Consider the following 27,770-nt stretch of genomic DNA (forward strand, 5'->3'; position numbering starts at 1 on the left):
CTGAAAAGCCCTGACTCAGGTGGCTGTGACTCTGTAACTGGGAGAAGTGATGAGTCTGGACAGTCCAAGGTCTTGTGACAAAGAGTTCAACGCTGCTCCAGGAGTGCAGGAGAGAGATGGGATGAAGCAAAACGGCGCCATGTGGGACACTGGCTCAGGCGTTGCTGTCGCACTTGCTGCGTTCACCAGCATTTGATGTCAATCTGACCCAAAGGCTCTCCTTTCTCCATCTCCCCATCTTGGTTTGCTCCCCTCCCCTTTTCCTCCTGGGCCTCTCTTGTTGTACATCTCCAGGAACCTCAGGCCATTCTTCATGTGTGAGCCTAGACAGTGTCTGCCAGCAAGCTGTTCAACTGTGGGAGGCACCAATGCTGGGCCAGATCCTTTCAAAACCGATAAGGGGTCATTGGAGAGTGATCATGAGTGTGAACCCCAGCTGATTCCATTAGCCAGATATGTTGAGACAAATCGCAGGGTCCCTGGCAGAGACCAGAGATGGATCAAGCTCCACTATACACTGCGTTGTGAGTTTAATGTTTGTTTTGGTGTTCGATATGCACAGAAACCCATGTTTGAGTTTCCAAATCAAGCTGACAAATTTCTATTTGCCTATTTCTGGAAGGCACACTCTCTCCCCACAGGGACACACCCCACTTACCCAAGTACAGAGAGCTTGGGGTTGAACTTCCGTTGGGGGGGGGGTGCAATAGGGAAAAGCCCTACAGAAATTCATCCACCTTATCATAGAATCTTACAGCACAGAAGGGGGCCTATTGTGCCTGCGTTGGCTCTTTGAAAGAGCTATCCAATTAGTCCCACTCCCCTGCTCTTGCCCCATTGCGCTGCATTTTTTTTTCCTTTCCAAGTATTTATCCAATTCCCTTTTTGAAAGTTGCTATTGAATCTGCTTCCACCGCCCTTTCGGGCAGTGCGTTCCAGATCATAACAACTTGCTGCTTAAAAAAGAATTCTCCTCCTCTCCTCTCTGGTTTCGTTCTCAATGGGTAAAGATTTGTCGAACCTGCTCCAATTTCAGACACACTCACGGCACCGGTCGCATTCTAACTCTTTGGAATTCTGGTTGAGTTATTTTGTTGGTGACTCAAAGGAATGGAATATTATGGCAAAAGCACCGGGTGGTGCCCACTGCCACTGACTTTATCTCTACCACCAGCAAACTAAGGAGCAAGCCTTTGGCTCAGTGGTAGCATTTCCACCTCTGAGTCAGAAAGTTCAGGGTTCAAACCCCACTCCAGATAGTCCTGATGAGTGGAGACCTGAGCTCCGATTCTGAGTTCTGGGTTGACATCCAATGGGGATGGGTGGCTCCCCCTTCAGCGTACAGATTGTGGGAACCAATAAAATCCTCCTGCCATATAGGACTAACACCCCTATCTGCTGGGTGACGCTGATGGTTACAGCCATGAAAGAAGCGTTCACTGTCAGACTGTTAATCAACCTGCAAATCCTTCCCTTACTTCATACTATCCTCCAAGGGAATAGAGTGAAGATATGAAAACAACAACAACGCCACCCTGTCAGACAGTTAATCAGCCTATGATTCCTTCCACTACTTCACACTATTCTCTCCAAGCGAAGATATAAAAACAAACAGAAAACTGTAGTAATTTTGGGTGACGGTTCTGTCAGTGGCAATGCCTAGCGACCGGTGATGGGGCATTCCTGCCCAAGTTGCTTTGTTGTACTGAGAGCCAAGGTGAGGGCCCATTTTTGCAGGACACCACTGAGTTTGAGGACAAAAGATGAGGAGAATCGGTAACGACTCTATTCCATTCCAGGTTTAACTCGCTCCCGAGACCAATCCCACAGCAGTTGTCCAGTCCGGACATTGGGACCCAAGCCGATGAAAAGGTGGAGAAGGAGACCAGCATCGGTCAGATCAAACCGGAACTCTACAAGCAGCGATCCATCGACGCGGAGGCCAAGAAGCACCAGAAGGTGAACTGCGGGCGGATAAACTTCCTGCTGAGGTACACGTATACCACAGAGCAGCTGGTCGTCAAAATCCTTAAGGCCCTGGACCTGCCGGCCAAAGATGCCAACGGGTTCTCCGACCCTTACGTGAAGATTTACCTGCTCCCTGACCGCAAGAAGAAGTTCCAAACCAAGGTTCACCGCAAGACGCTGAACCCGGTGTTCAACGAGTCCTTTCAGTTCAACGTCTCCTATAATGAGCTTCAGAACCGCAAGCTCCACTTCAGCGTCTATGACTTCGACCGCTTCTCCCGCCATGATCTCATCGGGCAGGTGGTGTTGGACAACCTGCTGGAGTTCTCCGACCTCTCCGAGGACACGCCCATGTGGCGGGACATCTTGGAAGCGACATCGGTAAGTCGTGTATCTGTTGGTTTTCTGCACTCCAGTCCCGCTCTACAAAAAGAGGGTCCTCCCCTCATGCCTCAGTGAATAAATGCACCGTTACTGATCCACACTGAGGGAGTTCTGCACTGTCAAAGGAGCCATCTTTTGGATGAGACGTTAAACCATGGCCTTGTCTTCCCTCTCAGGTGAATGTAAAAGATCCCACGGCCATTATTTTGAAGAAGAGCAGGGGAGTTCTTCCTGGTGTCCTGGCCAATATTAAGCCCATAAGGATAGTTAGAAAAAATTTACTATCCTTTTTGGGTAATGGCCAATGCTCAATAGAACCATAGAGGCACTAAAAAGTGAAATTCTACGGGTACAATGCAGACACGTCCCCTCAAAGAAAAAGAGTGGCACTGCCAAATCTGGAGCCCCCTGGTTGCCTAGAAGTATACGGGGCAAGATAAAGCAGAAAAAGAAAGCTTATGACTGTCACAGAAAACTAAATACTGCAGAAAGCCGACAGGAGTATAGAAAGTACAGGGATGACGTAAAAATGGAAGTAAGGAGAGCAAAGAGAGGGCATGAAAAAATATTATCTAGTAAGATTAAAGAAAACCCAAAGATGTTTTATCAGTACATTAAAAACAAGAAGATAGCTAAGGAAAAGGTGGAACCTATCAGGGATGATAAGGGTAACTTGTGTGTAGAAGCAGAGGATGTGGGTAGGGTTTTAAATGAATATTTTGTCTCCGTATTCACAAAGGAAAGGGATGATCCGGATGTAGTAGTTAAAGAGGAGAGGTGCGAAATATTGGATAAGGTAAACATAACGAGAGAGGAAGTACTAGAGGGACTGGAATCCTTGAAAGTTGATAAGTTACCAGGGCCGGATGGATTGTTTCCTAGGCTATTGAAGGAAGCCAGGGAGGAAATAGCGGATGCTCTGAGGATCATTTTTCAATCCTCACTAGTTACAGGGGAGGTACCAGAGGACTGGAAGACTGCAAACGTAATACCATTGTTTAAAAAGGGTACGAGGGAAAGGCCGAACAATTATAGGCCGGTCAGTCTTATCTCGGTGGTGGGCAAACTATTAGAATCAATACTGAGAGATAGGATAAACTGTCACTTGGAAAGGCATGGTTTAATCAGGGATAGTCAGCATGGATTTGTTCAGGGAAGGTCATGCCTTACAAATCTGATTAAATTCTTTGAGGAAGTGACAAGGAGGATTGACAAGAGTAGTGCAGTGGACATTGTCTACATGGATTTTAGTAAGGCATTTGACAAGGTCCCACTTGGCAGACTGGTTAGAAAGGTAAAAGCCCATGGGATACAGGGAAATGTGGCAAATTGGATCCAAAATTGGCTCAGTAACAGGAAACAAAGGGTAAAAGTTGATGGATGTCTTTGCGAATGGAAATCTGTTTCCAGTGGTGTGCCACAGGGCTCAGTGTTGGGTCCCTTGCTGTTTGTGGTATATATTAATGATTTGGACTTGAATGTAGGGGTCATGATTGGCAAATTTGCAGATGACACAAAAATTGGCCGTGTAGTTGATAGTGAAGAGGATAGCTGTAGACTCCAAGAAGATATCAATGGGTTGGTGGAGTGGGCGGAAAAGTGGCAAATGGAGTTCAACCCGGAGAAGTGTGAGGTAATGCACATAGGGAGGGCAAACAGTAAAAGGGAACAGGCAGTAAACGGGAATATATTGAGAGGGGTAGAGGAAGTGAGAGACCTTGGAGTGCATGAGCACAGGTCCTGAAGGTGGCAGTACAGGTAGATAAGGTTGTGAAGAAGGCATATGGAATGCTTTCCGTTATTAGCTGAGGTATAGAATACAAAAGGAGGGATGTAATGATGGAGCTGTATAAAACGTTGGTAAGGCCACAGTTGGGAGTTTTGTGCGCAGTTCTGGTCACCACATTACAGGAAGGACGTAATTGCTCTGGAGAGAGTACAGAGAAGATTTACAAGAATGTTGCCAGGGCTTGAAAATTGCAGCTACGGGGAGAGATTGGATAGGCTGGGGTTGTTTTCTTTGGAGCAGAGGAGGCTGAGGGGAGACTTGATTGAGGTGTAGAAAATTATGAGGGGCCCAGATAGAGTAGACAGGAAGTACCTGTTTCCCCTAGCGGAGAGTTCAAGAACTAGAGGACACAGATTTAAGCTGATTGGCGGAAGATTAGAGGGGTCATGAGAAAAAACTTTTTTACCCAGAGGGTGGTGGGTGTATGGAATTCGCTGCCCGAATTGGTGGTAGAGGCAGGGACCCTCAACTCTTTTAAGAAGTACCTGGATCTGCACCTAAAGTGCTGTAAGCTGCAGGGCTTGGAACCGGGTGGTGGAAGGTGGGATTAGAATGGGCACCTGGTTGTTTTTCGAGCCGGCATGGATACGATGGGCCGAATGGCCCCCTTCTGTGCTGTATCTCTTCTATGGTTCTAATCACTGTACCATTACCAGGCCATTGACGGCCAGAAATGGAGCTCTGTGATTGGTGGGTGGTGACAGTGTTGAATTAGCATGGCAAAGTCATGGTTTTATTTGGCAAATCCTTCCCTCCCTCCCCTGAAGGAGTTGACTCCTTGCTGGAGATCACAGCTCTATGGAAGCTGGTTGCCCTCCAGTACCTCACCCAAGTGGCCAATCTTCATAGGGTGGGCCTAGATAGTGAGTGTGGGCAGGCTGCTCGACCGCGTAGGGCATCAGCGTTAAACCCAATCTTGTCTGCACCCAACATCTACCTGTGCGAGTCTCCGGAGAGTGGGGGTTATCATTCGATGGCGACCAGCAAATGGGAACCCTGACACAGGCTCGATCCGATATGAAGGATGGGTAGAAATCTGGAACTCTCCGCCCCCCAAAAGGCTATAGATGCTGGGGCTGGGACAATCGGAGCTTTCAAGACTGAGATTGGTAGGTTTTTGTTGGGTAAGTATATCGAGGGGTATGGAGTAAAGGCGGGAAAATACAGTTGAGGTGCAGATCAGCCATGATCCAATTGAACCGCAGTGCAGGCCTCGAGGGGCTGAATGGCCTCCTTCTGTTCCTAATGTCCCTGTGATCTTCCTGGTCTGCGTGGGTGGCACGTTTATTGACTGAGCCACAACGTGCCCCGATCTGTTATTTTTTTTTTTAAAAGTCCCTTGTTAAATTCATGTATATAGCTGAGAGGAATGGTAGGGCTGATTAGCGGCTGCTTACAACGAGGGCTGATGTCCCGTTTGGACTCAAGGTCGGTGAAGCGAACCATTGGATTCCAAACGGAGATTGGGCTGAACCCTTGAGCTCGCAGCAAATGGCTCGGAGGGTACGAACACTACTGTCTCCTCAGTTACAGGAGAGCCCTTCCCACAAGGTCCACCGATCCCACAATGGCTGATTACAGGCTGACTCTCAGCGTTAATAAAGGAGGCCTTTAATCTCACTTTATGAGCTGACTCTCTTAACTATACTCCACTCAATTCATCTAACAGTGGTCAGGGCTTAAGATTGTTGTTTTTTTCTTTTTATTCACTGAATCTTCTCTTTAGCCACGAGTGTGGAGGCGGTAGCAGGAAGATTCCACTGAGCCACTTTACAGCGTTTCCAATTTAAATTGCTGTCAGACATCAGTTCATTTCCCTGGGCTATAAGCGATGGCAGGAGTGCAGCCAGCCCTGTATATTTCTGTCCGGCTTGCCAGCTGCATTGATAATGGCTTGAGCAGAGGATGTGATTTGCTTTACAACCATCTATTTCCCTGAGGGGCCTTAACCCACAGGTTCTTAACTAAGAAGCTGCAGCTTTTAATAGCTGAACTGATAATTATTTTTTTTTTGTGTGTGTGTGTGTGCATACATGGGATGACTCTTCCAATAACTCGTTATCACAAACGGCTCCATAGTGGTTACAGATCAAATGCCCCGTCATGCGGCTTCCTCCCCCTCGAAGGCCTAGTTACTAGGCCCGATTGAGCTAAGACATCACCCGGTTTCATATTAACAGACCCCTGACTATCCCAATTCCCTGCTGGAGAAGATAAATAATGGTAAGCAACAAAGGGAAGCAAGTGAAAGAGAAACAGAAAAGGTCGGTAGTTGAAATGCCCTTAATGACCTAGTGTGCAAGGCCTTCTGAGTCAGAAGGTTGTGGGTTCGAGCCCCATTCCAGAGACTTCAGCCCATAATCCAGGCTGAAGCTCCCAGTGCATTACTGAGGGAGTGCTGCACTGTCGCAAATTCCGTTTATCGGATGAGACGTTAAACCAAGGCCCCGTCTGTCCTCTCAGGTGGACGAAAAAGATCCCACAGCGCTATTTTGAAGAAGAGCAGGGGAGTTCTCCCTGGTGTCCTGGCCAATATTTATCCATTTTGCCGTGTGCAAATTGGCTGTCGTGTTTCCCTACATTGCAACAGTGACTGCACTTCAAAAGTACAGTACTTAATTGGCTGTAAAGCGCTTTGGGATGTCCTGAGGTCATGAACGGTGCTGTATTAATACAAGTTCTTTCTTTATGGCCCATTATTATCCAGAATTCCCGGTCACATGCTGCCTTGCGACATTTGGCCACATTCCCCTCCCACGTTTCCCTTCGTAAGTATGCCAACGAGTGCAGAAGGCCACACACAACTATGTACAGCCAAAAAGGTTCGAGTCCTGGAAAAGTGGCCCGAGAATGCTATTAAGGTGGCCGGATTCTCCCAGCTTTCCATACCTTCCTCGCGGGAAGTACCATTTTTAGGACTTGCCGCTGTGGCTAGGGGCTGCCATCCCTCCAGGACTGCCCTGGAGTCTCCAGAAATTGAAGACTAATCACCTGAACACTGCTGCGAGCAACACCCGGGAGAAAAAACATAGTGGCATTAAAAAAAAATTGTTTTTTATCATTTCCTTTGAACACTTCCATTTATTAGTTATAAAAAATATTGGCGATGGGCCAAAAAAATGACTGTTTGACTGGGCGGGCAGTTGGAGGCAGGAGATCACATGACGAAAACGCCAGGAAAATCTCCAACCAGAGTTGGCACCCCTAGTGACTGACACTGAGCTGCTTGCTAGTAGGCCTTGGCCAATATATTTTTCAAGCTGACTAAGGGAGTGGGAGTCCAAAGAATGATGATTCAACAATAAATTTTTATTCCTCCCCTCAGATATCTCTGAGTCCAATTTTATTCATCTTGGCAGCCTTGGCTAACTGCTGGGCCTATAGAAATACTCATTAACCTGCCTGGCTCCCTGAGGGCAGCGGGAATAGGTGGGAGGGGGGGGGGGGGGGGGGAGAGCCGAGAGTACACGGATGGGGGAGGGGAATGGGAGGGGTTAAAGGTTGCCACTGGGTACAATGTGGAAGTGGAAGCTTATCGAGCAATTTAGACATGCATGAACAAATAAGGAGAAAAACCCATCAATTGCAATCGGTATTCTCTTTGGGACAGCTGCTGAGAAATGTTAAGTAAGCCTTGATTTGAGGGCCAGGCCCTCAGTCAGACCCTCAATATAGCACAAAGGAGGAAGAAAGATTCATCTGAGGGAATACAGAGAAACAGCTGGCCCCCTGATGCTTCAAACATAAACCACAGAGAGGAAAACAGAACGTCATTTTATGGGTTTTTGTTTTGTTTTGTACGGTCTTTCAGTGAGTTGTTGGGGGGAAGGGGAGTAATTACTCAGGGTACAAAATGCTTTGTCGCCAGGAGATGATGGTATCTGCGTGTGAGGGATGAAAGGCTCGAGAGGACCTGAAGAAAAGGCAGGCTTAAACTAGCTGATCTCCGTTGATGCAGTGGTGGGGACACTGTAATCGGCCGCAGCACCCCTGGGCTATTTAGAGAGGGAAGATCAGCCTCTGATCACTATCCAGTGGCCCCTGCTGGAAACATGTATGCGCGCGCATGTGTGTGTGCGAGTGAGTGTACGTGTGAGTGTGTGTGTGAATGAAAATGAGTGAGTGAGTTTGTGTGAGTGCATGCCAATGAGTGTGTGTGAGTGAGTTTACACGTATGTGAGTGTGCGTGTATTTATGTGTATGTGTGTATCCATCAAGTGATGGCAGGATTTGGATCAGCTGTGATCAAACAGCCTGGCGCCCAGTGCCTAGACTCACACACAGGTGAAGAATGAATGATTAGGTGGGGTGAGGGTGGTCTGTGTACCTGATCTCAGCAAGAATCGGCTTCTATTCCTTTCGCTGGTTCTAGTAGAGAATATTCTTCGGCAACATCTTCCAAACCCATGACCTCCACCATCTAGGACAAGGGCAGCAGTTGCATGGGAACACCATCACCTCCAACTTCCCTTCCAAGTCACACACCATCCCAACTTCGACATATATCGGCCGTTAGTTCATTGTCACTGGGCCAAAATTCTGGAACTTCTGACCGAACAGCTCTGTGGGAGCACCTTCACCACATGGCCTGCAGCGGTTCAAGAAGAAGGCCCACCACCACCTTCTCAAGGGCAACTTGGGATGGGCAATAAATGCCGGCCTTGCCAGCGACACTCACATCCCAAGAATGTATATATCAAAATAAATATTGCAGACTTGCAGTTCCCCAAGGTTGCTCTAGTCTTTAACTTTTAGACACTCTTCCTTTAATGACTTGGACAGTGAATGAGCTGGGAAGTGTGTACATACTGGGAGGTGGGCAGTCACTGTGTATGTGATTGGTTTGGCATGAGCAAAACTGAATGCTAAAACAGATACTTTGTGGTACAGAGATAAGTAGAGATGCTTTACCTACACTTTATCGCATTTAGGTAATAGGGTCCATCCATCACTTACCTATCTTTAAACAACTATTAATTATGTTGAAATCTAATTAAAAGGCAGTGTGTAGTCAGTCACAATAGCAAAGGATGGAGACACAAAGGACTAGTGTCCGGATTGTAAAGATGCACCCAGCACACATATCTCCACAAGTTGAGAAAGAATATATCAGAGAGTAGGCTACTATGTCCCAATGTAGCTTAGAATTATATAGTCATAGAGGTCTACAGCACTTCTACCAGAAGGGGCCCGTTCAACACTGTGTTGGCTCTTTGCTAGACCAGTCTCAAACTAATCCTCCTGCTCTGCTCTCTCCTCATATTCACGTATTTTCCTCTGCTTCAAATATATGTCCAATTTTCCCTTAAAAGATGCAATGGTCTCTGCCTTTATTACTCCCTCTGGCAAAGCATTCCATGCTCCAACAACTCTTTGCATAAAGAAACTTCTCCTAATCTTTCTCCTCAATTTTAAATTGATGACCTCTTGTCACTGACTCCCAAACTAAAGGAGATAGTCTTTCCTTATTCACTCATAGGAACTTAGGAACAGGAGTAGGCCATTCAGCCCTTCAAACCTGTTCCACCATTCATTTAGATCATGGCTGATCTGTATATTAACTCCATCTACCCGCCTTGGTTCCATATCTATTAATACCCCTGCCTAACAAAAATCTATCAACCTCAGTTTTGAAATTTTCAATTGACCTCCAGCTTTTCAACAGCTTTTTGGGGGAGAGAGTTCCACTCTATCAAAACCCTCTATTAAATTCCCAGTGGAAATAGTCCCAGTATCTCAATTCTCTCCACATAATTATAGTTGCTATCCCTAGCATCATCCTGGTGAATATACGCTGTACATGCTCTATGGTTCAAATGTCCTTTCTATACTGGAGCGCCCAAAACTACACACAGTACTCTAGCTGTGATCCAATGTTTGGTATAAATTTATCATTAGTTATTTGAAAGAAAGAACTTGCATTCATATAGTACCTTTCACAATCTCAGGATGTCCCAAAACGCTTTACCGCCAATCAAATACTTTTGAAGTGTCTAATCTAGGGCTGGATTTTCCTCTGCTATCTGATAACATAAGGAAAGGGGGAGGAAATGGAGGGTGATGAGGCCCTACCTCTGCCTTCTTACCCCAACCTGAATTTCCTTCCCACCACCCCTGCTGGGACTGCCATTGGCCACTCCTTCCCTGCCCACCTCATGTAAATGGTGGCGGGAATGGGCGTGGGTTACGGCCTGTGCTCCCAGCCCATTTCCCTTCCTGTCCGTTCCTGTTCCTGCCACTCCCTGGGACCACAAGGTCAAGCCTGGCGCTAGTCCTTGGGGTAGTGGCAGGAGACCCTGAAGTCCCCTGATGGAGGGAAAAGGGACCTTGTAGCAGCCTTGTCGCCCTCCATTCCTTCCCCCTGAATGCTTGATGGCTCCCGACCCAGGAAACAGGGCCGAGGTCGTGGCAGGGTCGGGGTTGTGACTGGAAGTCCTGCCCCCTCCGGAAATCCCGCCCCCCTCAGTGTGCGCCTTGTCCCCGAATCTGGAGGTTCCAGAATGCTACAGGTCGTGAATCACAGCTTACTTCATTTCTACCACTAGAGGCTGCTAGAGAGCTGCAGCTAAGGACATCTTGTGGTGGAGTTAAGTATAGTGAGTGATGTTGAGAAGTGAATTTTTCTTTCAGTCTGGAATCACTAGCTTGATTGAAACAAATTGATTTTGGAGGTGTATGAACGTTTAATGAATTACTGACCTAATCTAATGATTGAAGGAAGTGCATCAGCGTTTGAGCAGTGAAGGTTTTGAAGATTTTGCTTTTTGCTCACTGGTTTGAATAACTCAGTTTAAAAAAAAACTCGATAAAGATTTTAGCATACTGAAAGAATCAGAGATGGAAAGTGGAGATCTTACACCAGATTTGCAGTTTCAGAGCTCGTTCAAGCTTGGCAGTAACACAGGCAACTGCACAGACTGACAGCTACAGCTTGAGAACACGCACTAACAGGGAGTCAGTCATTGTTTGCCTGTACACAACCCACACTCTTATATAGTCATGTGCAGGCTTGTCAAGCTCTATTTTTAGCATTACGGTGACTCTCACATGTATGAAGCAAGTTCCACAGGAGTACATCTCTTTGGTTTAATTTGTCCATCCACCCATTAATTCTATTTTTTTCTGCTGTCTTCCCATCTCTGGGGTTGTTCTCCTTAGAGCAGGGAAGGTTAAGAGGAGATTTAATAGAAGTGTTCAAAACGCTGAGGTGTTTTAATAGAGTAGATAGGGAGAAACTGTTTCCACTGGCAGTATACAGAGGGCACAGATTTAAAATATTTGGCAAAAAAGCCAGGGGGGAGATGAGGAGAATTTTTTTACTTAGCGAGTTGTTATGATCTGGAATGCGCTGTCTAAAAAGGTGGTGGAAGCAGATTCAATAATAACTTTCAAAAGCGAATTGGATAAATACTTGAAAAGGAAACATTTGCGCCGTGTTTCCTACTTTACAACAGTGACTACTTCAAAAGTACTTTATTGGCTGTAAAGCGCTTTGGGACATGCTGAGGTCATGAAAGGTGCTATATAAAAGCAAGTTCTTTATTTCTTTAGTCAGTTATAGCTTTCTCTATATAAACGATGTCAAGGCCTTGGAGAGGGTACAGAGGAGGTTTACCAGGATGATATCAGGGATGAGGGACTTCAATTATGTGGAAAGATTGGAGAAGCTGGGATTGTTCTCCTTAAAGCAGGGAAGGTTAAGGGGAGACCTAATAGAAGTATTCAAAATTATGAGGGGTTTTGATAGAGCAAGTAGGGAGAAACTGTTTCCTCTGGCAAGTGGGTCGGTAACCAGAGATTTAAAATAATTGGCAAAAGAACTAGAGGGGAAATGAGGAAACAAAATTTTACACAGAGGGTTGTTAAGATCTGGAATGCACTACCTAAAAGGGTGGTGGAAGCAGATTCCATAGGAACTTTCAAAAGACAATGGGACATGTACTTGAAGAGGACTAATTTGCAGGGTTGTGGGGAAAAAGCTGGTGTGTGGGACTAAATTGGACAGCTCTTTCAAAGAAATGGTGTAAACGGTCTTGAGTACAATTCTGCCATTAGCTCCCACTGGTCCATCGAGTGTTAGGCTACGATTTCCGGTGGGCAGCGTTTTCCCCTCAGCCCCTTGTGCAGAATTACAGACCACGACCATTTGAATCCCTTGCACCAGTACCGAGAAATAAAGCCCATATCAAAGTATTCTCGGATGGTCTTCTGCCTCACTAACCAAGAGGAATGTTCTTTTTCAGGAAAAAGCTGATCTGGGTGAGATAAACTTCTCGTTGTGTTACCTCCCGACGGCAGGCAGACTCACCATCACCATCATCAAAGCCACCAACCTAAAGGCAATGGATTTGACTGGATTTTCAGGTAATTCACCACAGCACGTCAGCAATGGGCAAAGTACTTTACTCCCTCCCCTCACCTCAAACAATTTCTCCCCACCCCTATGCTCTCCTGGGATACAGTTCCACAGGTACTGGCAGCCCCTCTGGTACCTCATCCAAAGTGACCATGTGTGAGCTTAGACAGGGAGTGTCAGCTGGCAGGAGTTCACGGCCAAACCTAACCCTGACCCTGACTCTTGCACGTGGTCACTTTCCAGCAGAAATAATTTTGGGAGTGAAATCAGGAAGCACCTTTTTCACACAAAGGATATTGGAAATCTGGAACTCTCTCTCCTAAAAGGCTGCAGAAGCTGAGGGTCAATTGAAAATTTCAAGACTGAGATCGATAAGATTTTTGTTGGGCAAGGGTATCAAGGGATATGGAACAAAGGCAGGAAAATGGAATTGAGGTGCAGATCTGATTGAATGATGGAACAGGTTCAAGAGGCTTAATGGCCTACTCCTATTCCTATGGATATTGATCGGGATTAGGACTCCTGTCCAATTTTTTTTTTGCTCTTCCCAGTCCAGGGGTGCTGAGGCCAATTGCAGCACTGCCACTGTTATCAGCGCAGATTCGGTGGCTGCACCTGGGACCTTCAGGCACAGGCCCACATTGGGGGCGGTGCATTTACTCAGTGAGAGGTCAGGAAAGCTTTTCAGTGTTTATTTTAAATGCTGTTGTAATAGCTGTGGGGGAGGGGGCTAACGGCTGAGGAAGCCGATGTGACAGTGAAGAATCTGGCTTTGGTGGGTTCCAGCCCGAGTGCTGTCCAATCCATCCCTCTCTCTATTTGCAGATCCCTATGTGAAGGCATCACTGATCTGTGAAGGGAGGCGGCTGAAGAAGAGGAAGACCTCAATAAAGAAGAACACACTAAACCCGGTGTACAACGAGGCACTGGTGTTCGACATTCCCAATGAGAACATGGATCACGTGAACGTCATCATCGCTGTCATGGACTACGACTGGTGAGAATCTCTCTAAACAAACAGCGTTAGGTATCAGCCCAGGGCCTATGAGAGGATTCAGTACAAATGTCCATCAGTGTAGGCGCGTGCATGCATGTATTTGCATGTGCACGTGGGTGATCGCTTGTATACATGTGTGCATGTGTATGTTTACATGTGTGTATTTGCATGCATGTGATGCATGCTTGTGTGCACGTTTGTGTGCGCACGCGTGTGTTAGCTTGTGCACGTGTGTGTTTGTGAGTGCATGTGTTTGTGCGTGCACGTATGTGTGAGTGCATGTGTTTGTGTGTATGCATGTGCGCGCACATGTACTGCAGTTTTCAGTTTGTATGTGATGTACATATGGGTACTGCTTGTACCTATGTACCGGTGTGTACTGTCCGTGCAGAACTGAGACAAGCAGTCATGATAATCAATAGCAAATACCTAGCAATAATGCTCTCAATACACAGTATATCAGTTAGCAACTGTAGAGAGAAACGATTAAGGTTCCAGATGTGACCCTTCTGGATTCCACCTGCAGGGCTGATTCTCCAGCGCAGAGCAGAGCTCACAGGGGATGCTGGCCGGGGAATCTCAGGTACTGCAGACGCACGTTACCCCAACCAGCCCTCGCCTGTGGGCGCCATTCCTCACCGGGACGTCCTACTTGGCAGAATCGGCTCCTTAAACATCAACCTGCCATTTCTCTCTACCAATCCTGACTGAGCTGTGCGCGTTTCCAGCATTTTCTGTTTTGATTTCAGATTTCCTTCAAGTGCAGTTGTTGCCTTGTGTGTGCACAGGGAAAGAAAGGGCATCAGTAAGGGTAACTGGACTGTGCAAACAGTATGGGTCAAACTAAGGAACAGCAAAAGATGCAACACTCTGGTAGGAGTTGTCTATAGACCTCCTGACAGTAGTGATGTAGTGGGGGGAAGTATGTAGCAGAAACAATTTCGTTAGAATGGGAGATTTTAATTTTCACAGAGACTGGGAGACGCAGAGTAGCTCAAGTCGTAAAGGCAATAAATTTCTAAAATGTATTTGAGACAGATTTCTGGAACAATATGTTTTAGAACCAACAAGGGAACAAATCTTACCAGATTTAATGATGAGTAATAAGCCAGAATTAGTTAACAGTCTGATGGTAAGGAAACGTCTTGCGAATAGTGACTGTAATATAATTTGATATAAAGTTTGAGAGGAAGAAGGGAGAGTCATAAATCAAGGTTTTAAATTTAAGTAAGGCAAATTTCGAAGGGATGAGAAATAAATTGTTGGCAGTAAACTGGGCTGAGCTGTTAATGGATAAACCAACAAACAGTGGGAAGTATTCAAAAAAGTACGACGCAAATCTAATACGTACTCCTAAAAGGCAAATGCTCCACTTGTGCAGTTAAGAAACCATGGTCAACAAATGAGGTAAGAGACAGCATCAAGCTAAAAGAAAACGCTGACACAATGCAAGGAAAAGTGTAAAAGTGTAAATCCAGCAGACTGGGAGAGCCATAAAATGCAACAAAGGCAAACGCATTCGAAGGACAGCAGAGACTTCTCTCGGTGTCCTTGGCAACATTTCTTTGTCAACCAAACCAACCTAAAATTATCTGATCATTTATTTGTTGTGTTTTCCTATAATAACAAAGGTGACTGCACTTCAAAAATAATTCACCGTTTTTAAAAATTCATTCTCGGGATGTGGGCGTCACTGGCAAGGCCAGCGTTTATTGCCCATCCACTACTTGCCCCTTGAGAAGGTAGTGGCGGGCCTTCTTCTTGAACCGCTGCAGTCCGTGTGGTGAAGGTGCTCCCACAGTGCTGTTAGGTAGGGAGTGCGGGGATTTTGACCCAGCGACAATGAAGGAACGGTGATATATGTCCAAGTCTGCTGGTGTGAGACTTGGAGGGGAACTTGGAAGTGGTGGTGTTCCCATGCACCTGCTGCCCTTGTCCTTCTAGGTGGTGGAGGTGGCGGTTTTGGGAGGTGCTGTCAGAGAAGCCTCGGTGAGTTGCTGCGGTGCATCCTGTAGGTAATGCACACTGCAGCCACAGTGTGTCGATGGTGGAGGGAATGGATGTTTAAGCCAGCGTAAAATATTTTGAGACTTCCTGAGGATGTAATAAGGTGCTATATAAATGCAAATTCTTATTTCTTACTCTTTGATTTGCCCTGTTTGAATTCCATGGGCCCAGAGGTTTGGAAAGGGCTGTTCTTATGGCTGTTGCCTCATTGGTGGATAAATCCTAAATCGAAACACCGAGAGCTGTTAGTGTCAGCAATTTACGAGCTTTGCAAATTGATGAGAACAGTGATTTAAACTTTATATGGCCCACAAGGCTCCATGGTGCATATTTAATCAGTCCTCCTTGGTTAGAAGCTAGAGTTGAGAGGGAGAAATGACCAGACACTTTTTTTTTCCTGTATCCTGTCCAGGAGTTTGAGAGAGATGTTCGAAGAACCTCCCCAAACGTGGAAACGGCATTCAAGTCTGGGTGGAGTGGGGCCTCTTGATGTGAGATCTGAGTATATCCCTGATTTTAAGACTCTACTCCTAAAGTTCAGAGAAAAGCTCCCTCCACTAACTGTATTGGGGTTGATGGAAACTTATTCTGCATTTGAAACGTGCTTTACCAGACTCGGGAATGCGTAATGAGGCTTGTGTACGATTCATTACAGAAGGCAGGATCTGAAGATGAAGCCTCCCTCTCATCTTTCTCATTGGATCATTGACCTGCTAACAGTCCGACACAGAGTTCCTCAGTATGGGCATGATTGCTCCTCCCCATGTTCAAAAAGCTTTGAGGAGGGGAGAGGGGGAAATTTCAAATTAAAAATTCAGTCTGTTTGAGGAGAAAATGTCTTATTTAGATATATATTGTAATTGGTTGCTGAGAGAAATTTAATTTAATGACTGGAGCTGTCGGGCGCTCCAGTGTAATCAGGCTACTGAGTGGGGCAAAAAGCCCTGTCGGGTTTAATCAGTTTGATCTGCACATTGTGCCGTTAACCCTTCTTTCCCCGGACTCACAAGGGCTGGTTGTCTATTTGTTGACTTGTTTGTCCCTCCGCTCCCACCAACCGTGCTTGCGTTCTTTCTGTCACCTTGGGGGTCATGTTAACCTCCACCCCCACCGCCCACCCCCCGAGCGGGAAACTGATGGGATCGGGTCGGGCGCCTGTTTTATACCCCACCTGATTTTACCCTCATTTCAAAATGGAAATCAGGTGGGGTATAAAATGGGCGGCTGATCTGCTACCACTTGTTTTCCGGCCAGCGGTAAAAGTGAAAATACACCCTTGGGAGTCCATTCCATGTGCTGATCACTCTTTCTGTGAAGAGGAATTTCCTGATATGTCCTAATATTATCTTTTAACTAATCTTGATCTTGTCCATCTCAATCTTGTCCTACTCTCACAGTGTCATTTAATTTGAAGTAATATTCCTGATTTACCTTGTCCATTCTCTTAATTTTCATGTGTAAACCACACGTCAGACACCTGCTTTCCAGGCTGAAAAGTCCAAGTCTCTCCAGTGAGGACGGGAGCAACAGGCAGAATAACTAAGGGAGACAGGCACAGAGAACAACAGGCAAACAGGGACATAGAGCAACAGGCAGACAAAGCTAGAGGAGCAGAGACAGGGACAGAGAGCTAGAGACAAACGGGGCCAGAGGGGCAACAACAGAGAGTAAAAGAGAGAGAGACAAGGACCAAGAAACAAACAGAGCAAGAGATTCAGCAACAGAGAGCAAGAGACAGATAAAGTAAGAGAGACAGAGAGCAAGAGAGAGAGAGACAGAGAGCAAGATACAGACAGCAAGAGAGAGGGGGGAACAGACGTACAAAGAAATGGAAATAAACAGAGTGGCAAGAAAGGGAAAGAGACACAGGCAGGTAGAAAGATAGCAGGCATAAAACATTTTTTTCCAGCTGTAATCTGCAGGGAGTGGAGATATTTGAATGGTGAAAAATATTTATTGATTTTTAGAATCTAATTCTTTAAACACAGAGTGGGTAGAACGTCAATACATTTACCGGGGACAGTCCCACATTGTGTACAGAACAGAAGGATGAAGACTAGTTTCTGACAAATAAATCTTTTTCTCATGTTCTGTACACAATATCAGCCTATTAATTCACCTGATAGAGGACATCTTTACTCATCAGAGAGAGGGCACCTTAATCCCATCAGAGAGAGGACACCTTCATCCCATTGGAGAGAGAGACCTTTATCTTCTTTGTCTGAACCAGATTTGAGTCCAGCATTCAGAAGTTAAAGAAAACTCCTCAGAGAGAGGAGTCCTTCATCCCCTCAGGTCCTGCCTCTGATTTGGGGGGGGGGGGGGGCCGGGAGGGACAGATAGGGATAGAGAGTAAGAGAACAGATGGGATAAGAGAGACAGACAGCAAAAGAGAGACAGAGACCAAAAGATAGATAGATTTCAAGAGAAAGAGGCAGAGAGTGAGACACACACACGGGAACAGACATATAAAGGGACAGAAAGACAGTGCTAGGGGAAAAAAAAGGGAAAGAAACACCTTTGTTAGGAATATGAACTTTGTAATAATGCATAGACAAAAAGGCTGCAGTCCTCTGTCTGTATGCCAAGGATTAATTCAACACGCAAACACTTGCAGATTTATTAAAAATTAAACGTTAAACTTACCAACACCTGACGTTACAAAGGATGCTTTGCCGCAGAAGATACACACATTAAAGCTCAACCCTCCAGATGTCTCCCTTCTTTATGTCCTAACCTCGCATTACAGTAGACTTGCTTTTAAGCTCAGCTCAAAGGGCCATTACATCACCTCCTCCATGACCTTCAATCTTGGTTTAACAGTAGGTATTATTAGCTCAACACACCAAGATGCAAAAAGGCTTCACAACACAACCTCGGGACATAACATAAACCACCTTATCTATTTCCTCGCACAGAAAAGAATAAACATTTGGATGTATCCTCAAGAAGATTAGAAATATCCAGGTCTATTTTATATGACAGTTACAGCTTTACAGATTTGTTGACATTCTACAGACATTGCCTGTTTCAGTAAATCTCTGAAGAAGCTACCCACAAAATGGAGTCTTTAATTCAAAATGGAATTCGAATACAACCTCATCTAGCACACCTACATCCCATCAGAGACAGGTGACCTTCATTCCTTCCATCTGAATTGGGATTCAGACCTTCATCCCATCAGAGATAGGAGACCTTCATTCCTTCTGTCTGTGCTGGGATTGAGACCTTCATCGCATCCGATACAGGAGACCATCATTCCTTCTGTCTGTGCTGGGATTGAGACTTTCATCCTGTCAGAGATGAACAATCACAAACCAAGTATCAAGACTCCGTCTTTTTATTGTTAGACAAATGGCAAAAGAATTGCCCATACAACCCCCCAAATGCCTCATAGGTAAGTCCACCAACCACCCTGGTAATAAGCCATACAAACCAGCAAGGTCCCAGGTTAGATTCCTAGTTTGTGCTGATTTAGCTGATCTTGGGTTGGGCATTCCTTTTGGTCTCAGCACCCTTGGTCTAGGAGGAAAGAACTCTTGATCACTATCCCAGAACCCCAGCTAGTAAAAAGGATCAGGCTGTTCTTTGGTGCCCCTCACGGTCAAACGGCCTGTTTCCACTCATCGCTTAGACTTACTTGTGAAGAATGGCCAGTGGTGAAACAAACACAGAAAGGGGAGGCGCACAGGCAGCGGCGATTAAAGGGTTAATGCCGAGCGATTGGATAAACTGCACGGAGCGCTGCGGATCTTTGCCTGGAGCCTCCCTCAGGGGAGAGAGCCAAGTTAAAAAGGTTTAATTTTTTAAATGTAAAGTATTTTAATTATAATAACCATGGCAGTCTATCAGTGGGTGTTGCTCGCTGCTCTCTCAGAGAGTGGGAGTTAATCACAGCTGAAGCTGAATGATCACTTTTAGCTTCTTGAGGACGTGGTACTTAACGCCATCCAAAATTCAAATTTCTCCTGACAAATCTTTGGATTAAGACTGGTGCAGCAAATGGGAAAGGAAGATAGAGCTGCAATAAAAGGCTGTGGGATTTCTCTTTAAGATTGGCTCACAGAAATGTTTTTATATAACACCTTCTCTACAATAACCCCCATCATCCTTCCCCAACTCCTGGCCAGTATTTATCCCTCAACCAACGTCACTAAGAAAAACAGATTATCTGGTCATTTATCTCATTGCTGTTTGATGGATCTTGCTATGCACGAATTGGCTGCTGCGTTTCCTACACTACAACAGTGGCTTCACTTCTAAACATACTTCATTGGCTGTAAAGCGCTTTGGGATGTCCTGAGGTCATGGAAGGAGCTATAAAATTGCAAGTCTTCCTCTCAGTAACACATCTAGGCCCTGGGTTGTGTGGTAGGTTCCAGACCTGGCCGATGGGATGAAGGTCTCTGATGTCTGTAGACACCCGGCTCTTTATTTTTGGACCAAACAGTCTGATTTTTGAGCAGTCTGGTTTTTTTAAAATATAAATTAGATAATAAATGTCAGGCTTTCTGCTTTCTATCAGATTTTTAAAAATCTGGTATTGTGGAGTTGACAGTAAAATATCAGAATTTAGCTCAATTTGAACGTTTCCTGGGACTACGAAACTGTCAGGGCCTCAAAATGAAGTTGAGCTTGGAGAGGAGGAGTGGATCTAAATGAAGGGAAAGGCTGATAAAGGGGCAGGAGCCCGAAAGTCCTAAAAGAGAGGCGATTTTTCAGCCCCGATCGCCCAGTAAACCAGCATAACTACCCAGGAAACCCAGCCCACAGGACTGCTCACAGAAAATGGTCCCGCTTATTTTGATACAATAGTCCCAAAATATAGGTGTTGTATTTGGCCAGATGTCCGGGAGTGGGGCCAAGCCATTCAATTTAAATAAAAACATCCTGTGAATTTTATTTGTGGATATATTTGATTGGCAGCCCTTTTTGAGTTCAAGAGACATAAGTTAAAATTTGATTTGTCCCAGCCTGCCTTTAAAAAGTATTTCTCAGGCTGTCTTGTTCAAATTGAGGAATCTGCAATCAAAGTGAGGTAGAATCTTCATGGTTAGTCAGCAATGAACCACCATATAATATTCAAGGACCATGTGTCCAGTCCAGTTTCTGCATAGCAGATGGGACAGTTTTTTTTACCTTCCACGAAGGGATAGTTAAGCCAGTAACTGCTGTAAATCTACAGTGTGTCATTACTTCTGTTTACTTATTCATTTATATTTAGATCTGTTTGTCAGCATTTAGCCTAAACTGTGGTCTAGTGAAATGCTTATTCTGCTGCCTTCCATTGTCAAGGAACAGTATATCAAGACGTGTATAAACAGTAAGCTGAAATAGAGTAACCAGGGTTTTCTGTTTGATCCCTGGGATCGCTATTACTTACCTTAATATTGTGCAGAGAAAGGCACAATCTGGGTCATAGAGAGCAAGGGCTCACCTATGGGAATGGCCTGAGACGAGGAACCCAACAAGAATATCGTAAATAAAAACCAAAAAAAGTAACAGCTGTTTTCTAAGCACAAGGGTGTTATGCCCTGCAATGCAAAATATAACATTCTGCTGAGGTGAAGCTGTGACCCTCTTAAGACCCCAAAGTACAATTATTATGAAGTGACAGAGACTTAGGTCAGTTAGAGTTTAATCGTTGTTGGGTCAGGGAACTTTGCAGATTGGAAGGTATGTCTCAGTTTCAGGCTGCAGATCAGATGCACACAGCATTTTAAAATTGTTTTGCATCTATAACAAAAGTTTAACATCTGTGAGTGCTCGACCTATCAACCCTGAAATTCCATGGGGATTCCACCGTCTCCCGCCATAACTCTGGTGGGAAACCCGTGGAATCCCCATGGAAACGGTGTAAGCGGAATTTCAGGGCCGCCATGTCTAATATATTAAATGTAGATATAATAGATATCTTACTGAGTTGATCCGTGGCCATTTAATTTTCCCCCGATTTTCTCCCCCCCTTCTCCTGATAGAGTTCGGTACCTCAAGTGCATCAATCAAGTGGCCATTCTTTATGGGTGAGCCTCGACAGTCAGTGTCAGCAGGCTATTCTTTTGTGATATGCATCACGGCCAAGCCAGATCCCGTTCTCACCCAGCACCTACACACAGGTCACTGGATAGCAATCAAGGGTGGGCTGATTTTCCTTGTTTTACCTTGTTAGCCCAGAGGATTGGGGAGGAATGATTGCAGCCCAACTGGAATCTGCTAACTCAACGAGGGCCGGGGATCAAGCCAGGCACTTTCCTGATCTGTGTGGCTGAGTTCCAGCTCTTTAATTTTTACATAGAACTTGAGGTCCAGTTCCAAGGTGGGAAGGAGGTGAAGGCGATCCATGCAGGTCTTATTGGTAGGCAAAGCTTCCGGCTACCTTGGTCCCTTCTTTTCAGAACTCCCTCCCTAAAGCCCTTCCACCTCTCCTCTCTTCACCTTTAAAAACGTTTCTTAAATCACAATCAACTAAGCTTTTGGTCACCTCTCCTAACTTGCGCACCAAGGCTTAGTAACTATAGTTTTTATTTTTTCCTCATCTCTCTGTAAAGCATCTCGGGAGATTTTCTACCTTAAAGGCGCTTTTTAAATGCAAGTTGGTGTGGTTGAAATGGGGAAAGAAAGAAAGAACTTGCATTTATACAGCGCCTTTCACAACCTCAGGAAGTCCCAAAGCGCTTTACAGTCAATGAAGTGCTCTTGAAACGTAGACACTGTTGTAACGTATGAAACGTGGCAGCCAATTAGCGCATAGCAAGGTCCCACAAACAGCAATAAGATCGTGAGCAGCTAATCTGTTTTAGTGATGTTGGGTTGAGGGATAAATATTGGTCAGGACACCGGGGAGAACTCCCCTGCTCTTTGAATAGTGCTGTGGGATCTTTTACATTCACCTGAGAGGGTAGACGTCTCATCCGAATGACGGCACCCCCGACAGTGCAGCACTCCCTCAGTACTGCACTGGGAGTGTCAGCCTGGATTACGTGCTCCAGTTTCTGGAGTGGGACTTGAACCCATGACCTTCTGACTCAGAGGCGAGAGTGCGGCCCACTGAGCTCCAAGGGAGTTAAACAAGCGTCTTGGTATTGTCTCATTCCTATATCGTTATGCTCGAAGGAACTTTTGAACACTTCCTGCTGATATTTTTATTATTCTTGCTCTCTCTAACAGCATCGGTCACAATGAGGTCATTGGCATGTGTCGCGTAGGTAACGATGCTGATGGGCCAGGTCGGGAGCACTGGAACGAGATGCTTGCCAACCCACGTAAGCCCATTGAGCAGTGGCACCAGCTGATTGAGGTGAGGTTCTGAAACTCCATATTTCACAACTAGGGCCTGCTTTACTCCCTGGCCCAACCTCCCCCACCCACCAACAGAAGGGATGCAGCAAGCAAGATTTCTCCCCTTCGCATCTGAAGGGAATTGGGATAGTTTGGGTCTAGGATTAGAATCATCGACACAACACCAACCTGGAATATTTGAGATGAAGAAGGGAGTTAGTCAGGTAGAGCAAGTCAGAAGGTGGAAGATTTCAGCTCCTCCTTCTGCACCCAAGCTAACATTTGGCAAGACTAAACCAACCCAGGGCACCAAATTTGAATTTTGGGCTGGAGCCTTGGGCACCAGTTTATCAGAACCACCATGTGAGACCTGCCTACCCCATACATTCTTAATTCATGGTTCACACGTGATTTGTATCACTTTATTTTATTGTTGAGAAACCACAGTCAGGGCCGACATCCCATAGTGAAGGCCATTACCAAGGCTGAAGAGAGTAGAAGAGACGATGAAGTAAGTCGGGAAGGGAGGTAGGGAATCCCACAGTTTTAGAGGTCCAGGGAAAGAATGAGTTGGGGTAGGAGACAGTGTGATGAGTCTGGAATTCAATGGAGTGAAGATGAAGGGATAAGGAAGAGCGTGTAGGATGGAGTATTTGCAGCTTCAAAGAAACAAGAGAAGAAAGCTCAAAGGTGCACTGACCATAATAGTGTTGACAAAACTGAAATACAAGAAACATTAAAGAGCAATCACCGTAGAGCAACAACAATAACTTGCATTTATAGAGTGCCGTTAACATGGTAAAACGTCCCAAGGCACTTCACAGGAGCATTATCAAAAATAATTTGACACCAAGCCATATAAGGAGACATTAGGACAGGTGACCAAAAGCTAGGTTAAAGATGTAGGTTTTAAGGAGCGTCTTAAAGGAGGAAAGAGAGGTGGAGAGGTTTGGGAGGGAATTCCAGAGCTTAGGGCCCAGGCAGCTGCAGGCACAGCCACCAATGGTGGAGTGATGAAAATCGGTGATGCGAAAGAGGCTAGAATTGGAGGAGCACAGAGATCTCAGAGGGTTGTAGGGCTGGAGGAGGTTACAGAGATAGGGAGGGGCAAGGCTATGGAGGGATTTGAAAACAAGGATGAGAATTTTAAAATCGAGGCATTGCTGGACGCATCAATAATATAAAAGAGGAGCATCAATAAAATAAGGACAGTAAATGTCTGAGGTTTGAGATAAGTGAGGCATTGCTTATCACACAACAAGCTTTTCCTTGTATCCTGTCCAGGTGTGTGCAAGAGATTTTGGTAGAGGCCCACCACACAGGTTTCAAGTCTTGGATGGACTTGGGCTTCTTGGAGACTTGAGTATTGTTGAGGAGAAAGGGAGTGTTTGACACAAATGAGGAAAGTTTTAAAAATCAGTCTGTCGTTTGTCTATGGCTTTAAACTCATTCCGATTTTTCACTCTGTCCCTTTCCCTCTTTTTTCAGGAAAAAGTGATGAACAGTTACATGACAAAGAGCTATACCACCAGTACTGGTGCCACCAAGCCAGTTAGCATCGTGGTGGAGAGTCCTCATTCAGACTGAGAGTCTTACCGTACATCATATAATGTGAGTGCATTCAGATCGCCCACAGAGGGAAGAGAAGGGGACAGGAAAGTGATGCAAGGGATCAATTTTACATTGAACATATCTTTCCCTCTTAGGCCAATTAGTAGCAGGTGAGAGAAAGTAGAGTGGTTGGGAAAATGAACAGAGTGAAGGCAAGAGAGAGAGAGATAGAGAAAATGACAGAGGGATAAAGAGAGGAATAAATGGAGTGAATGACAGTCAGACAGAAGCAGAGTGACAGAAATTCAAAGTGATAAAAAGGGTACAATCAGAGAGAGTGACAATTGGGGAGAGCACGACAGTCAGAGAAAGAGAAAGTGACAGATAGGTCTGTCTTTGTGACAGAGGCAAAGAGCAGTAGGTTTCTGTGATAGATAGGGGACAGCAATAATCTCTTTATCTTCAAACTTCATCCCCTCTGCATTTCTCTCCCTCACAGGGACACGAGGAGCCAGCAGTGCTTTTTTCTTTTCTTCAGTTTATCAATCCTTTCTTCACCACGAAAGAGAGAGAGAAGGAACGGAAAGAAAGGGGGAAAGAAAGAAAAAAAAACTTACGACTTCTGCATCCTGGTCGGAGGAGAAAGAGCAAGAGAGGATGTGGGCAAAAGGGGTAAACTCATAAGATTAACCCATGGTTCATTTAAAACCATATTCAGCCGCTAAGCCTGCTGCGTATTTGAGAGGAGCCGTCTGCGTTCCCGACTCGCGACAGACAACCGAGCCAGCAGCTGAGGTGAACGTTTAAAGAGATGCAACTACAAAACCGAATTTTTAGTAACAGAACTTCATTTAGAACGCATGTTTCACCATGTCGTGGATGTGTGCCTTGGGTGTGAAGTATGTGAGTGGGAACTGCGAGCCCCTTGGGGCTACTTCATCGAGTAAAAACGCTAGCCAATCTCTGGAAATTCCCATCAGTCCGGTGGGGAAATGAGCCGTGCCGGATTTGTGTTGTCGACCCGTGAATTTGAAAAAATTTTCTTTTCTTAAGCCGATAATGTGTTTTTTAGTGCGTTAAAAACCAAGAGATGGCGAAGCTTGTCAGGCCATCGGTGACATCACGGCATCCCGCTCTACCGTTAAATAAGATCCTGCCTTGCTTTCACTTGGGGGGAGGGGGCAATTTTAACCTAACCCACCCGTCAGGAAACTTGAAGGGATCGGGTAAAACGCTGGCTTTACATCCCCGCCGATTTTATTCTCCAGTATTGGGCGGGGTGTAAAAACCAGCGTTCATCCCAATCCTGTGGGGGTTTCTCGTCTAACGAAATAGGTTAAAATTACCTCCAATAGTCCTCCTGACACAACAGCGAGGGGATTTCCCCACCCCTCCCCCTCCCCGGCCACCTTGGGCTCTTTGTGAGGGTTGCCAGATGGTCCAGATATTTGAGGGAGCTGCCCGGAAAATTTTAAAACCAGAAACCAGGCACCGAATGTCTTGTAAATAAGATTCTGCTTCTGTGTCTTGTGTCTATGGAGAATTTCATTAATATTTTTTATTTAACTGTGACTAACAAGCAGAACAAACGTCAAGGCTTCACCCTACCCTGGTCCGATCCTGCCCCTGTCTGATTTTGGGTGACAACTTTCCCCCTATCCAAAGGCTAATTTAATTCCTTTAAATCCAAACTGGCACCAAGGGGCATCAACTTAATAATGCAAGTGGTCATTGAATTCCCGCTGGTCTCTTGACACAGACTGCTTACATTCAATCATTCCCCCCTCCCCACCCCCCACATTCATAGGAACAGAAGGAAGCCATTCAGCCCCCCGAGCCTGTTCCACCATTCAATTTGATCATGGCTGATCATGAGGTCATACATGGAGGGAGGGGGAGCTTCACACAAAACATCTATTCTCAGGCTGACCAACGGTTTGAAGCTTCAACTAAAGGAACAGGGACAATGAAGAGTCACTGATCAGTGTTGTGTTATTTAGGAGAATACGGAAATTCAGTAGTATATACTTCCCCTTTAAGAATCTGCCAAAAATAATGGGGATGAATTTCCTTGGGAGTTCTGTCTATCACCCACCACTGTTACAGCGGCTGATCGGTGACCCTGCCATGGCTCAGTGGGTAGCACTCTTGCCTCTGAGTCAGAAGGTTATGGGTTCAAGCCTCATTCCAAAGACTTGAGCACGTAATCCAAGCTGACACTTTAATGCAGTACTGAGGGAGTGCTGCACGGTTGCAGGTGCCGACTTTCAGATAGGATGTTAAACCGAGGCCCAGTCTGCCTCAGGTGGATGGAAAAGATCCAGCGACACTATTTCCAATTAGAGCAGGGGAGTTCTCCCTGATGTCCTGGGCCAATATTTATCCCTCAATCAACATCACTAAAACAGATTATCTGATCATTTATCACATTACTGTTTGTGGGACCTTGCTGTGTGCAAATTGGCTGCCGCGTTTCCTACATTACAGCAGTGACTACTCTTCAAAAGTACTTCATTGGCTGTAAAGTGCTTTGGGACGTCCTGAGGTCGTGAATAGGCGCTATATAAATGCAAGTTCTTTCTTCAAAGCAAGATTAGTCTTTACCCTTGTTTGATTGACACAGTGTTGTAACTCTTGCTCCCTTTAATTGCATCAACCCAGCATCAGTCCAAACGCAGCACAACAATGGCTGATGCTAGTCAAAATTGCACCGTGTCTCTCAGTTGCCAAAGGCTGCCATTAACTTAGCCATACAGGTCGGAAGGTTCCCAACTTTTATACCTGGGCTTGCTTAGTTAACACAGCATCTGCCCTCAGCAACCCTTGCCTGGGAAAGACAAATCACCCATGCTTCCTGTTCCTGATTACAACCCAGTGCTGCCCCCACCCCCCCCCCCCAACCCCCGGTCCATGCCAGAAGGGAGGGGCACGTAAATTGGTGTTGGGTGAGAATAGGATTGGGCTCAGCTGAAATGCCCCTCCCTTTTTCCACGGTCGAATCGCCTGGCACCAAGGGGCATCAGCTTAATAATACAAGTGGTCATTGAATTCCCGCTGGTCTCTTGACGCAGACTGCTTACATTCAATCATTCCCCCCTCCCCACCCCCCCACATTCATAGGAACAGAAGGAGGCCATTCAGCCCCTCGAGCCTGTTCCACCATTCAATTTGATCATAGCTGATCATGAGGTCATACATGGGGAAAAAACTTGCAAAAAAGAAAAAGCCGTACAGAACTGTAGTGATATTAAAAACAAGAGACCCGTCAATCTTCTAATTTCCTTTTTACCCAAACAAATGATGGAAGGAACCAAAACATATCTGCCTAGTGCTACAATCCTGTTATATACCGGACATGATGTGCTCTCTACACCAACACTCTACAGTCATGCTCACATGTTCTCGCCTTCTTGTTCCTCCTTCTTTGTGAAGGAAGTTTT

At 45.6% G+C, this 27,770-nt stretch overlaps 2 protein-coding genes across 5 annotated transcripts in view; one reads left to right on the forward strand and one right to left on the reverse strand.

The window, feature by feature from the left end:
• Positions 1–25,481, forward strand: part of syt3 (synaptotagmin III) — a 43,759-nt gene extending 18,278 nt beyond the window's left edge. Inside the window, exons 3-8 of the mRNA XM_067974476.1 lie at positions 1,800–2,349; positions 12,385–12,505; positions 13,323–13,494; positions 22,669–22,798; positions 24,268–24,390; positions 24,830–25,481. Of these exons, the coding sequence (XP_067830577.1) occupies positions 1,800–2,349; positions 12,385–12,505; positions 13,323–13,494; positions 22,669–22,798; positions 24,268–24,366 (1,072 nt within the window). The 3' untranslated portion in view covers positions 24,367–24,390; positions 24,830–25,481. The remainder of the gene's footprint in view (positions 1–1,799; positions 2,350–12,384; positions 12,506–13,322; positions 13,495–22,668; positions 22,799–24,267; positions 24,391–24,829) is intronic.
• LOC137305613 (putative uncharacterized protein C19orf81 homolog) overlaps positions 1–27,770 on the reverse strand; it is a 158,498-nt gene that overhangs the window by 74,365 nt on the left and 56,363 nt on the right. The window contains exon 1 of one of the 4 annotated variants that reach the window (XM_067974478.1): positions 14,580–14,715. The exons of the other annotated variants lie outside the window; for them this stretch is intronic. Coding sequence (XP_067830579.1) covers positions 14,580–14,700 — 121 coding nt within the window. The 5' untranslated portion in view covers positions 14,701–14,715. Of the gene's footprint in view, positions 1–14,579; positions 14,716–27,770 lie in introns of those variants that run through there. 4 annotated transcript variants of the gene reach the window in all.

Source organism: Heptranchias perlo, chromosome 40 (genome assembly GCF_035084215.1).
Source record: "Heptranchias perlo isolate sHepPer1 chromosome 40, sHepPer1.hap1, whole genome shotgun sequence".
Taxonomy (NCBI): domain Eukaryota; kingdom Metazoa; phylum Chordata; class Chondrichthyes; order Hexanchiformes; family Hexanchidae; genus Heptranchias; species Heptranchias perlo.